Consider the following 13,938-nt stretch of genomic DNA (forward strand, 5'->3'; position numbering starts at 1 on the left):
ACTTAAAATTTCTAATTACCCATATCTGAATTTTGGGATGAGCAGAATTTGATCAGATACATTAAATGATAAAGTCATTGCAGTGAGAAAGACATGACAAATCAGTCAAAGTGCGCCCCCTTGTGGCTGGCTATAGTGGCTACAGGTCATAAGTACCGCATCCTTCATAAAAGTGACACTGAAAACCCAAAGTACTCTTCAAATAAAGTTTCTCCAAACGTGTTTGTTATTTTATGTAGTTAATATCACGATAATCCATGTCCAAGAGTCCATTTCCCCGGATACGATTTATTATTTATTTGCCACTAAAAAACACACTCTGACCTCCTCAAGCTTTAATTTGCATATTAATTAAATATGTAGTTTCACCCGAAATATTTAGATTTAACATTTAGATTTAGATTTAACATTTAGATTTAAAATTTAGATTTAACATTTAGATTTAGATTCAGATTCAACATTTAGATTTTGATTTTGATTTTGATTTTGATTTAAATTTAAATTTAACATTTAGATTTAGGTTTAACATTTAGATTTAGATTTAAATTTGACATTTAGATTTAGCATTTAGATTTAGCATTAAGATTTAGCATTTAGATTTAACATTTAACATTTAACATTTAACATTTAACATTTAACATTTAACATTTAACATTTAATTTAACATTTAACATTTGGATTTAATATTTAAAATATCTCTAAGTTGACAAATATTGTTGTAAATGTGCAAAAAAGTGACTCTCAAAAATTCACACCAGTTTTTTAAACATGGTTTGAAGTTAAATGTGACAAAATGTTGCTGTTATTTTCAGCGTGAGCTGCTTAACAAACGGCAACCCAAAGACTAGGGTGCAAAATGCGAGAGGGCGCCACAAGAGGCTGATAATCATGACGTGATACAGGCAATGTTGACAATGGCAGTAACGTCACATTGTCCTCCTCTCACCCCGCTGTCCGCATCCTTTCCGCGCCCATGTTAATCAATTGGGCTCCCGGCTCCTAGCGCCTTAAATCGCCGTGAAGCACCTGGGAACGCCTGAATGCGCTGGAAAGCGCCGTGGCAGGCTCGCAATCTGAATTGATGGTTTCGGGATCTGTTTTATAATATCAAATAGAGTTGTAACAATTCGCTTTGTTTAGGAAAAAAGGGGAAAATTACCAGGCGATTTTAAGGAGCACGATTGGACCCGTCATACGGTGTACGGGCTGTACAGATATGTTGCATACAATATTCTGTATTGACACAAAACACCATCATGATCATCCCCAAGATTTACCTCTGAACCGATGCAGCTCGCACGAGAGTTGGCGCTTCCGCCTACGCTGTGCCCCCTACATTCACGCTGCGGGGTTAGACTGCGGCTACAGTAACAAAAATGAGTCAAAAACAGACAAAACTCTCTGGTGCACAATTTAGAAAGCGCCGCAAAGAAGAGGATAGAGGTAAGAGTCACCACGATTGTGTACATCATTAGTGTTTATTTTTGTCGACATGAATAGCTAGCTAACTTGTTTATTTTTTTAACCTACATTTTTGTCTGTCCGTGTGTGCATCTGTACACAGTCCAAAAGTTGTTGGGGGTGCATGACAATTTGACAGGCTATTTGAAAGCATGTGAAGTAAATCATTTACAGCATTTCCTCACGTATTACATAATCATAAATCAAACCTTGTTCATATTGCATTAATGCAAACAAATAATTGATTCTGATGTGCAGTTTTTACACATCCAGTATTTCATTTACATTTTTTTTTGTTGACTTGTTTTATTAACTAATGAATGTAACCTCTAGAGTGAAGGAAATATTGTATTTGTGTGTGTGTTTGTGTGTGTGTGTGTATATTTGTGTGAGAGCAAACACTTTATGTGGTAAAGTCTCATTTCTTGCATCCTCCATATTCCAACAGGTTCTTTGATGAAGTACCTACAAGGGACTTCAGCATCGCCATCGACCTCATCTCAACCGGCCCCAAGTGACCAACATCTCCATCTACCTCTTCGCAATTTGATTCTGAAGAAACACCAAGCTCTCTGGCTACTTCAACTTTTACTGAAGAGGACACTAGCTGCTCATATGCATCCACAGTGCCAACAGTTGCTACTTCTTAATCTACCCCTGCTGATGGTGAGCCTGTCAAACCACCACCAATGGATCCTGCTGACTGGCCTGCCCTCTCTGCTAATGTTAGGACAGAATTAATCATCAGACGACCTTATAAGGTTGAGAGGGATTATATTTGGCCCTGATTGAAACAGAGAGGAAGAGGTGGTGTGAAGTGCTGACAAGGATAGTGGCAATAATCCAGTCCCTTGCTGAGAGAAATATGGCCCTGAGAGGATCCACGGACACAATCTACAAACACAACAATGGCAACTTCTTAAAAGAAGTGGAGTTTATGGCCAAATTTGATCCAGTTTTAAAACAGCATTTACAGATACTTGAGAGTGGAGTAGGGAGCATGGCAACTAACCTTGGAAAAAACATACAAAATGAATTGATAAGTGCCATTAATGGGAAGATCATGGAGGCAATTGTAGGGTAGATCCAACTCAGCAAGTATTTCTCAATAATACTGGATTGCACCCCAGACATAAGCCATACCGAGCAACTCTTAGTTATCCTCAGGACTGTGTCCGTGGAGAACAAGCCACATGCGAAGGAGCACTTCATGGGCTTCCTTGAAGCTGAAGCCTCCACAGGAGAAGGGCTATCGGCTCTCATCTTGAAGAGGCTGGAAGAACTGAACATACCTTTTGATGACTGCAGAGGGCAGTCATGTGATTATGGTGCAAATATGAAGGGTAAAAGGAAAGGTGTACAGGCCAGATTACTGGCAATCAACCCGAGATTATTTGTGCCATGTGCAGCTCACACATTAAACCTGGTTGTGGCAGATGCTGCACGAAACTCACAAGAGGCGAATGGTTATTTTGGCTATTTACATTAGATGTTCACTCTGTTTTCAGCATCCACCCAGAGATGGTCCATCTTAAAAAACCATGTTGAAATGACTCTGAAGTTATGGTCAGAGACTAGGTGGGAGAGCCGTGTTAATAGTGTGGAGGCGCTAAGGTATCAGACCCCACAAGTGAGAGAAGCTCTGTTGGAGGTCAAAGAGAAGGCAACAGATTCTGCAGTAAGAATTGAGGCCCAGGCGTTAGCCGAGGAAATTGGATCCTTTCACTTTACCATCAGCTCAGTTGTCTGGTACGATATTTTCAGTAGCATTGCAAGAGTGAGTAATCTGATGCAGTCTACCTCTATGCAACTGGATGTCGTATTGGATTTGTTTGGAAAGGCAAAAACTTTTTTACAAAATTACAGACTCACCGGCTTTGCTTCAGCTCAGGTTTCGGCAGGAGAGATGTGTGAGAACATGAATGTGGATGCAGTCCTGAGAGAGAAGAGGCTATGCTCCAAATGCAGACAATTCACATATGAATGTCCGGATGAGCCCATAAGTGATGCACTGAGGAGGCTACATTTTTTAATGTTGTGGTGGATGTTGCCATAGGGTCTCTGCAGGAGAGTTTCAAGACCTTGGGCGAGGTTAAGGAGGTGTTTGGTGTGCTTGTGAACTTCTCCAATATGACAAAGGCAGAGATGGAGCAGAAATGTGAAGTGCTGAGCAGCACTTTAAGTTATGGTGGACAGTCAGACATAGACGGAAAACAACATTGAAAAGTTTCCCAAACCTACCATCAATCAACATAACAGCCATGGAGATCTTGGATTTTTTGCACAAGAAGCGACTGCAAGAGATCTACCCAAACATGTGGGTGGCACTCAGGATATCTGTGACGATCCCTGTGACTGTGGCAGCTGCAGAGAGGAGTTTTTCAAAGCTTAAACTGATCAAGACATAATTGAGGTCTACCATGGCCCAAGAGCGTCACAGTGGACTATCAGTGAAAGCATAAACCATGATGTGTCACAGAAAGTCTCACTTGATGTGGTCATTGATGACTTTGCCACAAAGAAGTCAAGGCCCGTTCAGTTTTGAAGTTTTGCACTTATTGCCTATTTGAATTTTGTTGTGTTGAAGTATTGGCTATTGTTATTACTGTTAATTGTTATATATTGTTATATATGTATACATATTTGTTTGTTTAACAAACATTTATTGCACTAAATTTCCAAAGGTTCAAAAGGTTCTTGAATAGCATTTCCTTAAGTATTTATATTTCTGTATAATAACTGTCATTTGTTATCTGTGACTGGTTTTAACTTATAATTTATTTTATTGTTATTCACAGAGTTAAAGTGTTGTCATTAAAGTTTTACAAGATAAAAAGTGTTTAATTATTAGAAATGGGGGGGTCTTTAACAAGTTTGGCTGTGTGTGTGTGGGGGGGGCGCCAATCTGAAACATTGCCAAGGCCGGCCCTGTACCTGCAAGTACAACCTCCCACGTGCTGCAGAGGGAGAGAACTTTCCCACAGTGGCCGTAGGTGAGAGGAACGTTGCTGCTTATTGGACTGTGTTAAGTTTTTACTGATATTATGTCATCTTTGAGCCTCAGAGTTATTCCCTTTTAAAACAAACTTTAATTTAAAAAGTAGGAACACAGAATCACACTGATCTTTTTATTTTAGTTCGATTCATTTTTGGGAGAGAGAGAGAAAGAGAGAGAGAGAAAAAAAAATCCGGTAGGTGGTGCTATCACTAACACTGCATACAGACTAATAGGTCTCTTCAGGTCAGGGCTTTGAGCATGTTGGGTGCAATTGGACATGTAAGAAAAAAAACATATATTTTTGGGCTCCAGTACGTTTTGAACTCACTGTTCCAAGCACGTTGTTCTAAATCAATGACAGTTGTTTATTTAAAGAGTTCAAAAGTCCCCCTCTGAAAGGCAAAGAAAAAAATCTATATTAAAGTTCTGCCAACACATGAACTTGAATACCCCACATCCCAGTCACTGTCCCAAAGCTCTACTTACTGATCCATCACGTTGTTGTTCTATATCACTGACGGTTTTATCTGTAAAATGAAAACATTTTGAGAATCCCCAGACTTCCATGGACAACCAGATATCATTTGTATTGATGAGAGTTAAGAAATAGGGCAGTGGGAGCGGTTTTAGAAATTTAACATGCTCACAAATAACCGCATAACAAATAATTTCTTATCGATTTTTTTTACTTTACTTTATTACTTTATTTGTGTATTTGTTAAGTCCTCTATTTATTTGTTGTGTTCTCTTCTGAAGGTAGCTACGTGTTACACGGAATATGCGACTGCGAGTACGGAGACAACATCACAGACGTGTTTTTTTTGGTGAAAAACTTTTATTCAACAGAAGCTCAACACCTTGTACGACTCCCGGGTTGGGAAGTACGTGGGCTTTGGAGAATTTGGCATGAAAAAAGCAAAACATTTCAACACTCAGGATTGGAAAATGGCCTTGATGAAGAGTTCAAGTGGAAATTCTCTGCAGATACAACGCGAGGCTGTTCAGACGGAGCACGCTGGACAGAACAGGTACATTTCTGTGTTTTCTACTGAAGAAGGTTATTATGGATCAATCAGTTTCACTTCCTTGGCTTCATTTGCTTCTAGGTCTCTCTCCCTGTGGTTTAATTCAATGGATTAAATAAAAGTGTCTCAGTCTTCTGCAGGTCATTTAGCTGCTAATGTTTTGCTCTGATCTTCTCCACACTCCAGTGTCGCCGGTTGTCAGGGTCCATCACACCGAGCCGGCTGACTACGGGGTGCGGACCATCCTCCACTGCAGCGTCTTTGGCTTCTACCCTCAGAAAGTGCAGATGAGCTGGCTGAGGGACGGGGTGGAGGTCTCCAGCGACGTATCGTCCACTGACGTCCTGGCCAACGAGGACTGGAGCTTCCAGGTCCAATCCTACCTGGAGCTGACGCCCAGGAGGGGGGAGAGGGTGAAAAAGTCTTCCCTCAGAGAAAGGATCCAGGATAGGAATGCAGCCATCTTTCACTGATGACGTCATCTGGAGCCAGAGTCTGAGCAGGAGCAGTCGGGGGAAGAAGCCCAGGCCGATGAAACATGTGTTCGACCAATCGTGAGTGAGTCTCAGCTGTCAGTCATGACCTTACTCTCCTCTTTTGATAGCTTTCAGAGGCTGTTCACCTCGAGTGACTTTCACTTCTTATCTGACGGTAAAGTTGATCTCTGCATGTCCATGAAAAACAAACGTGTGTTTCCAAAATTCCTCTTTATCTCTTTCCTGGCCCGGCTCGTTTCGATCTATGCATAGACTTTAATACATGCAGTTAACGGGAGGCTGTTGGTCCTTGGTGAAGAAATGTCCTATTGACCCATTGATCCTGAGCTCCCTGGAGATGTGGAAATGTTAAATCCACATCAGATCCACTTCGTCTGCGTCTCTGTAAATGATCCACGCTTATACAAGTTGTCTGTTCCGCGATCAACACGTAAACTATATAAGAGCTTTTTGAGGCAGAACCCCCTCCAGAACTCGTTAGCTGGCTTTTCCCAGTAAATCCTTCCAATCACTGCTGTCAACATGGAGAGTCTGCTCCGCGCCGTGCTGGCCGTGTTGTTCTTGGGGTTGTTCCAGCAGGGAGCTGTTGTGGCTGACCGGCCGTACACATCTGAGCTGACTGTGCCAAATGGACAGCGGTGGGGAACATGGAGGGGGCCCGAGATGTGTCCTGACCAGTACTTTGCTATTGGCTTCAGGGACAGGGTAAAGAAACAGACTTCTAACATTTATCAAAGTTATTTTTTATTTAACTTAAACCTACTTTTGCAAATAAAGCTACTTTCCACTGCTTAGTCCAATTCTAACTTTTGCTTTCCAGGTAGTACACTGGCTGAAAAGCTGAAGGCCTTTATCTCATTGGACATTCTGGTTGTCCATAATTCATGTATTATACATTTTTTTATTCTAAATCACTTATATATAATTATTGATTTAATTTTTAACAAATTTTGACCTTAAATGTAGAACTGAAGTTTTGTTTTGATCATTTTCATGACTTTTGTTTTTCTTAACATGAAGGTAAATACATGAGAGATTCGACCGTGCAGCTTTTCATTCCTCACGTTGTTTCCCAAAGTCCCAGTCAGTACTGGAATTGTCCCTCTGACTCAAACTGGCTGTGAAGAGACACCTTCATTTGTATTATTCCAACATAATGGGACAAAAATCCACGAAATAAGTAAATGAAAAAGGTAAAAGTTGCTATTATTGTTCTGCAATAATATTGTTTTTTTTTTTTTTTTTTTTTTTTTTTTTCGATATTGTTGTTTTTTATATTGATGTTTATATTGCTCTATACTGTTGTTTTTATATTGTTGTTTGTAAAGTGCACCAACCACACCAAGGCAATTTCCTGTATGTGAAAATATACAAGGCAATAAAAAGAATTCTGATTCTGATTCTGATTCAGCTGAGAGAACATTATACTGTGTTTGCTGTCATGAGGATTAACTTGCTCCTAATGAATGATCACAAGAATCCTGATTTTGTACAGAGAACAATTTACAAAAAACAGAGATGTATTTACTTCCTGTTGGACCAGATACTACGCTGCTCTTCACCTGCTGTGATCTGTGACATCACATGCGCTTGTTGCTTGTGCAGCAATTAAACAAAAGAAAAACTGGTTTAATTTGATCTGTTCCTAAGAACTGAACTCTGTTTCCTCAGGTGGAGCGCAGCCAGGGCAAAGGCGACGACACGTCCCTGAACGGCATCCGCCTCATCTGCAGCAAAGACGGGGACCAGAGCTCCACAACCACTGTGCAGTCTCACCCTGGCCCGTAGGTGTTCTGTACTGGTACCAGTCGCTGATCAGGCACCTTTAATAAACTGGACAACGAATAAATCCAGTATCAAAATGTGTTAACGCTTTGAAGATCAGTTATACACTGTGTGTATTTCAATCATCAAATCTGCATTTTGTTGTAATAATACTTTTCTTAAATAATAGTGATTTGTATTTGTATGTATATAAGTTACGAAATCCATCTAATTAAAGTAAAGACATTTGATGAAACCATACATTGGTGTTTATAATAATGATCATAAAAAAGAGAAGAAGTGATTTACAAAGATTCAGAGAAATTATGATGACCAGTCAAATTATTAGAAAACTCTACATAGAACCAATTAAATTTGCCTTTTCACAGGGAGTAGTTGTGAAATAAATAAAAAGTCATGTGACCAAGATCTCTCGACTTCGTGTTTCCCAAAACAAACCTTGGCTCTTATTCAGATTTGATTCACTCTGCTGTGTTTCCTGCTCTCGTCTCCAGCTGGGGCGACTGGTCCCAACCTCAGTACTGCGCCAGTGGTGTGCTCACTTCTTTCCAGCTCCGTGTGGAGGGCCTTCAGGGCAACGGTGACAACACCGCTGCCAACAACATCAGGTTCCGCTGCAGCAACGGACATGTGCTGGAGGGCAGCGGCCTGGCCTGGGGGCAGTACGGCCAGTGGAGCCAGGATTGTGTCAATGGAGGAATCTGTGGCATCGAGACCAAGGTGGAGGCCCCACAGGGGGAAGAGGATGACACCGCCCTCAACGACGTGCGCTTCCGTTGCTGTGCAAGAGCCCAGAAGGTAATTAAATTAAAGTCCATTAAGAGCTGAGAGACTCAAAGTGATTATCTCTGCCAATGTTATAAAACTTGAAAATGAAATTGAGATAAAAGCACAATTTGGTTTAACAGATGAAAGACGTTTGTGACTTTATTCAAATGTCGTTTTTCCTGTGACTCTGTTCTTTGCAGTTTCTGAATTTGTGCTTTATGTTTTTTTTAGAAGCTTGGTCCATCCTTCCTCCCTCACCCTGAATTAAACAATGACAATTAATAAAGTGTTCATTTGAATCGCTGCTGTTTCTGTGACGTTTTTTCCTCAGAACTTCAAGTCTCTGATTAGGTTTCATTTCCTTTTATTAAAAACACAAACACTGAGATCAGAGTTCAGCCGACAGTTATTAATATTAAGCTTTCAAGAGAAAGTTTCAAGTATTGGCTTCGGCAACAAAGACAAAAAGATGAAGAATCCATTTTTACATCGTGTCGTCGCCGCCTCACCTCATCTGCACGAGAGCTGCGTGTTTTCACTTCCTGTCTGATGAACCAATGAGCTCACAGTAAATTCAGATTACGCTGGAGGCGCTGACACGAGCGTTTCCCACAATTCCTGCTGGAACAGAGGTAATTAGGAAATGACGAGAGGGGGTATTAATTAATTTACCGTTTAAGGCCTGACAAAGTTTGATAAGACACCGATTGGCACACACAGAGGGAATTGTGTTAATTAATCGCTGAGCAGTTAATCTGCTGGCGGAGTGTGTGCGGCGGGTCGACGTGATGTATCAAACTCTGTCTCTGGTTTTCAGATGATTTTGCAAGTCGAGGCAAAGAGATTAGAGTTTAATACACACAACCGCAGAGTTTCTCTCCGCTCCGGTAACAAATACACTCAGCTGACCTCTTATCTGGGCTCAGGGTGTTTTTACTGGGGTTTGAATCTCAAGTGCATTTGTTGGTCTGCCTGGATCACGGATGCACTCATATCAGCAGGAGGAGAATCTACTGGAAACCATCAGGAACAATCTGAATCCAGTTTATTTCCCCGCTAGATGGAAGTGATGTAACAAGTACCACGTCCTGTGACCGCAGAGTTATTGATTATTGAACAATAGATAATTAACTCAGTTTTGAAAGTTAGCAAAGAGCTGGAATTGTTAGACGATTAATTGATTAGGGGATCTGAAGAAACTAAAAACATGACAATTCCTGTTATTGTCTTCTCAGATATCAACATGTTGCTTTGCCACAGAGACACTGGAAAGACAGTAAAGTGAATATCTTGATCTTCAGTGTCTCCCTCTGTCTTAAGGGTATTTTTACGTCTGTGAAGGAGGTTATGTTTTCACCTACGTTTGTCAGTAGGATTACATTAAAACTCATGAGTGAATTTCTACAAAATTTGAAAAAAGGATGACACAAAGAAAGAACCCATACAAGTTTGTTATGGGTTCATGCAATGTTACACTTTCTGTAACATTGCATGATCCTTTTAAAATACTTATTAAGCCAACTTCCAAGGAAATAATGGATGAATATTGATTTTTAAAAAGCTGTCATATTTACAGTTATGATTTACAGTATGTAAACATGTTTGCAGCTTGATTAAATTTTTTAAGACTGTCTATTGAGTATCATTCTAGCTATATTATTTCAAATCATTCCCTGATTTGATGATTTGATGATGGTGTTGGATAGCGCTGCCTAATTTATAGGTCTTGAACATCTGACAGTTTCATATTCATGTGGATACAGCAATCAATCTATCAATACATTTGCATTTGTATTCCCTTTTTTCAAAAATAACACTTTGTCTCATAACAGTATCATTTTTTACCTATTTTTTTATTTTATTTGTATTCCCTTGCTATATAACAGTGTGAATAGCAGGACTGTAAACTACCAATCAAATTGCATCCACCTCAGTCAGGGGTTCGTGCTGTGATTATCATCCTTGCTCTATAGGTGGCAGCAGTGAGTCATGTTAGAATCTCAGCAACACGATCATCTGCAGTGTTTTCTATGGAGGACCATACATGACATAAGTAAAAATAAATAAATAAATAAATGTATAAATAAATACAGAAATAAATAAATAAATGAATAAATAAAAATTGAAATAAATAAATAAATACAGAAATAAATAAATAAATATGTTAATACCAAAAGAAATGTCAAAAGAAATGTCTTAAATATATTTTAACATTTATTTTTTCCCTGATACATTTCCTTTGCATTTGCAGTGTCCTTATGCTAATGAGAAAGGCGGGCCTAACCGCAGTCTCATGCAGGATTGGTCACAGGAGTGTAATGATCCAGCCCTACTACTTCTGCCTTTCAATGCTGGTGTCCAGTAGCTGTTTGCAGCGTTGAGCCAGTTCACACTTAAAATGAACTAGTTCAAGTTCAGAGGGTTAGTTAAGGTTATTTTTTATTGGGATGATTTAGCTGTCAGTAGTCCTGACTGTGTGCGTCACGTCTCGTGTTGTACTGAGCACAATGATCGAGCCGAGAGGAGGAGGAGGAAACAGAAACTCCAGCTCGGTACAAACCACCTGCAGCCTCTGCTCTGAACATGAAGCCGCTGATCTCTGAGCAGATGTGACCAGAGAAGCTCTATGTTTTCACTGTTTCCACTGTTCCACAGAGTCACTAACTGGCTCAAGTGCTCAAGTCTCAGTCACTGCCCGTGTCTCTGAGCGAGTGTGTGGCGGAGCGCAGGGGCTGTGTGTGTGTAGCTCAGTTGACCAATCCTGCTCGAGACTGAGGTTAGGCCCGCCTTTCTCATTAGCATAAGGACACTGAAATGTGGAAATAAATAAATGTGGAAATAAATAAAAGTTGCAATAAAAGTGGAAATAAATAAATAAATGTGGAAATAAGTTTAAGACATTGATTTATTTAATTCTGCATTTATTTCCATATTTATTTATTTATTTCCACATTTATTCCAACTTTTATTTTTCGATTTCAGTGTCCTTATGCTAATGAGAAAGGCGGGCCTAACCTCAGTCTCGAGCAGGATTGGTCAACTGAGCTACACACACACACAGCCCCTGCGCTGTGCCACACACTCGCTCAGAGACACGGGCAGTGACTGAGACTTGAGCTCTTCACCGTGCAACAGCCAGTTAGTGACTCTGTGGAACAGTGGAAACAGTGAAAACACAGAGCTTCTCTGGTCACATCTGCTCAGAGATCAGCGGCTTCATGTTCAGAGCAGAGGCGGCAGGTGGTTTGTACCGAGCTGGAGTTTCTGTTTCCTCCTCCTCCTCTCGGCTCGCTCCTTGTGCTCATTACAACACGAGACGTGTCGCTCACAGTCAGGACTACTGACACCTAAATCATCCCAATAAAAAATAACCTTAACTAACCCTCTGAACTTGAACTAGTTCATTTTAAGTGTGAACTGGCTCAACGTCCCAAACAGCTACTGGACACCAGCATTGAAAGGCAGAAGTAGTAGGGCTGGATCATTACACTCCTGTGACCAATCCTGCATGAGACTGCGGTTAGGCCCGCCTTTCTCATTAGCATAAGGACACTGCAAATGCAAAGGAAATGTATCAGGGAAAAAATAAATGTTAAAATATATTTAAGACATTTCTTTTGACATTTCTTTTGGTATTAACATATTTATTTATTTATTTCTGTATTTATTTATTTATTTCCATTTTTATTTATTCATTTATTTATTTATTTCTGTATTTATTTATACATTTATTTATTTATTTATTTTTACTTATGTCATGTATGGTCCTCCATAGTTTTCGAGGTTGTCAATGAATCACAGTTCTTGATTGGCTTGGGTTGTAAAGAATGTGAGCTATCAGGGAGGAACGAGACACCTGCAACATGGAGCGGAGCCTGATCCTGCTGCTGATGATCTGTTATAGAGAAGTAGGTATTTTGTTCACCTGCTTGTGTTCAACTGGACCCAGAAACACCAAAGTCAAACTTTTAGCAGCAGTTTGGATGGTGTCTGGTGTCTGAGGCCTCAGTTCAGCTCGAGCACAGACACAACATCTGCTTTCTGGACGTTTGCTCACACTTCATTTTCACAATATAGATGGCGCTATAATGATGAGTCAATATTGAAGTTGAGTGCAATTGGACATGTAAGAATTTTTGTATATTTTTTGGCTTGAGTTGGTTTTGAACTCACTGATACAAGCACATTGTTGTTCTAAATCAATGACAGTTGTTTATTTAAAGAGTTCAAAAGTCCCCCTCTGAAAGGCAAAGAAACAAATCAATATTAAAGTTCTGCCAACACCTGGACTTGAATTCCCCACATCCCAGTCACTGTCCCATAGCTCTACTTACTGATCCATCACGTTGTTGTTCTAAATCATTGACAGTTTTATCTGTAAAATGAAACCATTTTGTGAATCCCCAGACTTCTATGAACAACCAGATATCTTTTGTATTGGTGAGAGTTAAGAAATGGGGCCGTGGGAGCGGTTTTGGACTTATTGTCCGTTTTGCTATTTCCAGGAATTTCGGTCAAAATTAACATGACACCCAATGGGAGTCTGTGCCGGAAATAATTCCTAGATTTTTCGTTGTGGACGGAAGCACGGGTCCGAGAGATTTAAGAGTGGGGTTTTTGTGTTGTGCTCACAAATAATTGCATAACAAATAATTTCTTATACGTTTTTATTACTTTGCTTTATTACTTTATTTGTGTATTTCGTAAAGTCCTCTATTTATTTGTTGTGTTCTCTTCTGAAGGTAGCTACGTGTTTCATGGAATATGCGACTGCAAGTATGGAGACAACATCACCGACGTGTTTTTTTTGGGTGAAAAATGTATTCAACAGAAGCTCAGCACCTTGTACGACTCCCGGGTCGGGAAGTACGTGGGCTTTGGAGAATTTGGCTTCATTTGCTTCTAGGTCTCTCTCCCTGTGCTTTAATTCAATGGATTAAATAAAAGTGACTCAGTCTTCTGCAGGTCATTTAGCTGCTAATGTTTTGCTGTGATCTTCTCCACACTCCAGTGTCGCTGGTTGTCAGGGTCCATGAGACCGAGCCAGAGTCTGAGCAGGGGCATTCGGGGGTAGAAGCCGAGAAAGATGATACACATGTTCGACCAATCGTGAGTGAGTCTCAGCTGTCAGTCATGACCTTACTCTCCTGTATTGATAGCTTTTAGAGGCCGCTCACCCTGAGTGACTTTACTTCTTATCTGACGGTAAAGTTGATCTCTGCATGTTCAGGAAAAACAAATGAAGTGTTTCCAAAATTCCTATTACTCTCTCTTAATCTCTTTCCTGGCCCTGCTCATTTAATCTTTGTATAGACTTTAATACATGCAGTTTACGGGAGGCTGTTGGTCCTTGGTGGAGAAATGTCCTATTGACCCATTGATTATGAGCTCTCTGGAGATGTGG

The 13,938-nt window shown here is 40.2% G+C and overlaps 1 protein-coding gene across 2 annotated transcripts; it reads left to right on the forward strand.

The window, feature by feature from the left end:
• The first annotated feature begins 6,365 nt into the window (after positions 1-6,365).
• LOC133965001 (vitelline membrane outer layer protein 1 homolog) lies at positions 6,366-8,833 on the forward strand. 2 transcript variants are annotated; one of them, XM_062399362.1, is made up of 4 exons: positions 6,366-6,686; positions 7,653-7,765; positions 8,261-8,564; positions 8,769-8,833. In XM_062399362.1, exons 1-4 carry the CDS (start codon positions 6,504-6,506, stop codon positions 8,814-8,816), a joined length of 648 nt encoding a protein of 215 aa, XP_062255346.1. In that variant the 5' UTR covers positions 6,366-6,503; the 3' UTR covers positions 8,817-8,833. The 2 variants fall into 2 exon arrangements, with proteins under 2 accessions (XP_062255346.1, XP_062255345.1); XM_062399361.1 differs by having other exon boundaries at positions 6,369-6,686; positions 8,766-8,833.
• The last annotated feature ends 5,105 nt before the right edge of the window (positions 8,834-13,938 follow it).

Source organism: Platichthys flesus, chromosome 11 (genome assembly GCF_949316205.1).
Source record: "Platichthys flesus chromosome 11, fPlaFle2.1, whole genome shotgun sequence".
In the NCBI taxonomy this organism is placed as follows: Eukaryota; Metazoa; Chordata; class Actinopteri; order Pleuronectiformes; family Pleuronectidae; genus Platichthys; species Platichthys flesus.

What these genes read in the sequence shown, in the direction of transcription:
- LOC133965001 (XM_062399361.1), top strand. Translation starts at nt 6,504, where the DNA reads ATGGAGAGTCTGCTCCGCGCCGTGCTGGCCGTGTTGTTCTTGGGGTTG. An exon ending in GTGCAGTCTCACCCTGGCCC is followed by an intron (nt 7,766 to 8,260) that starts GTAGGTGTTCTG and finishes TCTCGTCTCCAG; the next exon opens with CTGGGGCGACTGGTCCCAAC. An exon ending in GCTGTGCAAGAGCCCAGAAG is followed by an intron (nt 8,565 to 8,765) that starts GTAATTAAATTA and finishes TGTTTTTTTTAG; the next exon opens with AAGCTTGGTCCATCCTTCCT.